Source organism: Limulus polyphemus, unplaced genomic scaffold (genome assembly GCF_000517525.1).
Source record: "Limulus polyphemus unplaced genomic scaffold, Limulus_polyphemus-2.1.2 Scaffold72, whole genome shotgun sequence".
In the NCBI taxonomy this organism is placed as follows: Eukaryota; Metazoa; Arthropoda; class Merostomata; order Xiphosura; family Limulidae; genus Limulus; species Limulus polyphemus.
In genome coordinates this window covers 114,536-116,523 of record NW_013665682.1, presented here as the reverse complement: position 1 = coordinate 116,523, position 1,988 = coordinate 114,536, and the positions used below count along the sequence as shown (strand labels likewise).

At 33.1% G+C, this 1,988-nt stretch overlaps 1 protein-coding gene across 3 annotated transcripts in view; it reads right to left on the bottom strand.

Moving 5' to 3' along the window:
• The window catches only part of LOC106466050 (rap guanine nucleotide exchange factor 4-like), a 110,457-nt gene that overhangs the window by 12,205 nt on the left and 96,264 nt on the right, over positions 1–1,988 (bottom strand). For all 3 annotated transcript variants that reach the window (XM_022394540.1, XM_013926295.2, XM_022394550.1), the window contains one exon: positions 1,801–1,979. In XM_022394540.1, coding sequence (XP_022250248.1) covers positions 1,801–1,979 — 179 coding nt within the window. The remainder of the gene's footprint in view (positions 1–1,800; positions 1,980–1,988) is intronic.

The window sequence follows — 1,988 nt, the reverse complement described above, 5'->3', positions numbered from 1 at the left end:
GATTCCATCTTCAGTATCTAAAGCATTAATTTTTTCCCCCTACTACAGATCTCCTCCCCATTCCTTATTGTTTCTGGCTTGTCTATGTTTACACGTGTGGAGATTGTAAGGCTTCCTATATTGGCAAAACCAAACGCCATTTAAAAGTCAGAGCCTATGAACATATGGAAATTTCCATCAAAACGCAAAAAAAAAAAAATTGAATAACCCATTTGTTTCCTCTATACGCCAACATAGTGAAGAAACAGGACATCAAACTATGATATCAAATTTTTCTCTCCTCTGCAAGTCTAATACTGACCTGGAATTATTGATTAAAGAAACCCTCTACATCAAACAGCACTCTCCAACACTGAATAACATGCAGTCTTCATTTAAATTATACATTTTTTAATATGTTCATATTACTGATTTTACTTTTTATTTGTCGTGTTTTCTTGCTATGGTTTCTCCTCATGATTACGGTTTTGTGTTTTATTTGTTTAATTATCGTTATATTTTGCAACTGTACTTTAGCAATGTCCAAAAACTTATTTAAATTCAATTTATTTTGCTTTAGATACTGAAGATGGAATCCGATAGAATTCCGAAACGTTTATCTATGTCCCCCTTTTGTTAATAAACAATGTTGTACATCAAAATTATTTATACAATCATTAGCCAAGCCAGAAAGTGGAATAACCTCAAACAATATTATAAAACTTTTTACACAAAATATAAAAGAAGTATTTTGTTATCGAATTTTTTCATTTCAAATGATCTTACACGTGCCATTAACTAACCATTTACACAGATATTAGACCTACTCTGATAAGTTCACGCGCTTACTTAACTTAGACAAATAACAAGCACACCCTGTCCATACAAAAATATTATATATGCTATCCAGGAACATCACAAACAGTACTGTAAACATAAAAACATCTTCCACTTTGATGCTTACATTTCATATGTGATCTAAGCCTACACTTAAATAGCTTTTTGCCTCAGTAACTGTGAAATAATCTGAATATACGATACTGATTTTCAAACTTTTGTCATGTTTTTCAATCAATGTCATTCATTAAGACAGCTGATGACATCATAGAATTTAGAAATCTTCTGATTTCAACATCACTCCTTACAAGATAATTATCACGTCAACATTATGATCGCAATACTTATTTCTATCTAGACGCACCAGTAGTATTGAATTAGCACTAAATAGTACTATTTAATTTGTTCACCGCTTTGCCGCTCCTGCACACTACTACGCCTACTATGTCAAAGGTCTTCTCAAGTTCCAAAGTGGTCTTGTAAGATTTTTTTTATTTGTTCGGGTATTTTTTTTTCATATTTTATAACACCTTATGGTGGGTTGATTATTATAAATAACTTTGATTCGTTTTTTTACTGCTATAGCTGCAGCTATTTTCACTTAGTTACAATGCTAACCACGTTACTACAATAACTGCTACCATTTCACACAGTTACAATGCTAACCACGTTACTACAAATTGTAATTCAGTGAGGTAGTAGTAGTCAGAGTAGCAATGTGGTTAGCATTGTAACTGTGTGAAATGGTAGCAGTTAGCTAACAACGTTACTACACTAACTACTACCATTTCACACAGTTACAATGCTAACAACGTTACTACACTAACTGCTACCATTTCACACAGTTACAATGCTAACAACGTTACTACACTAACTGCTACCATTTCACACAGTTACAATGCTAACCACGTTACTTTACTTATTAAGTTTCTACTTAGCTCAGACAATCTCATCCATCCGAATATCTTTACAAATGAAACTTACTATGCTGCTACTTTGATAAATTTTCGAAGAAGTTGGACTCTTCTGCTGAGAGAAGATGCTAGACAAAGTTCCGTGACGACCCAAAATTGAAGTTCGTTAAACCTCCGAAGGAAGACGTCCAAATTAGACATGGATTTCCTAAACTGATGACGTCCAAACACCTGATAGGTTAGTTCATACTTAAAAAA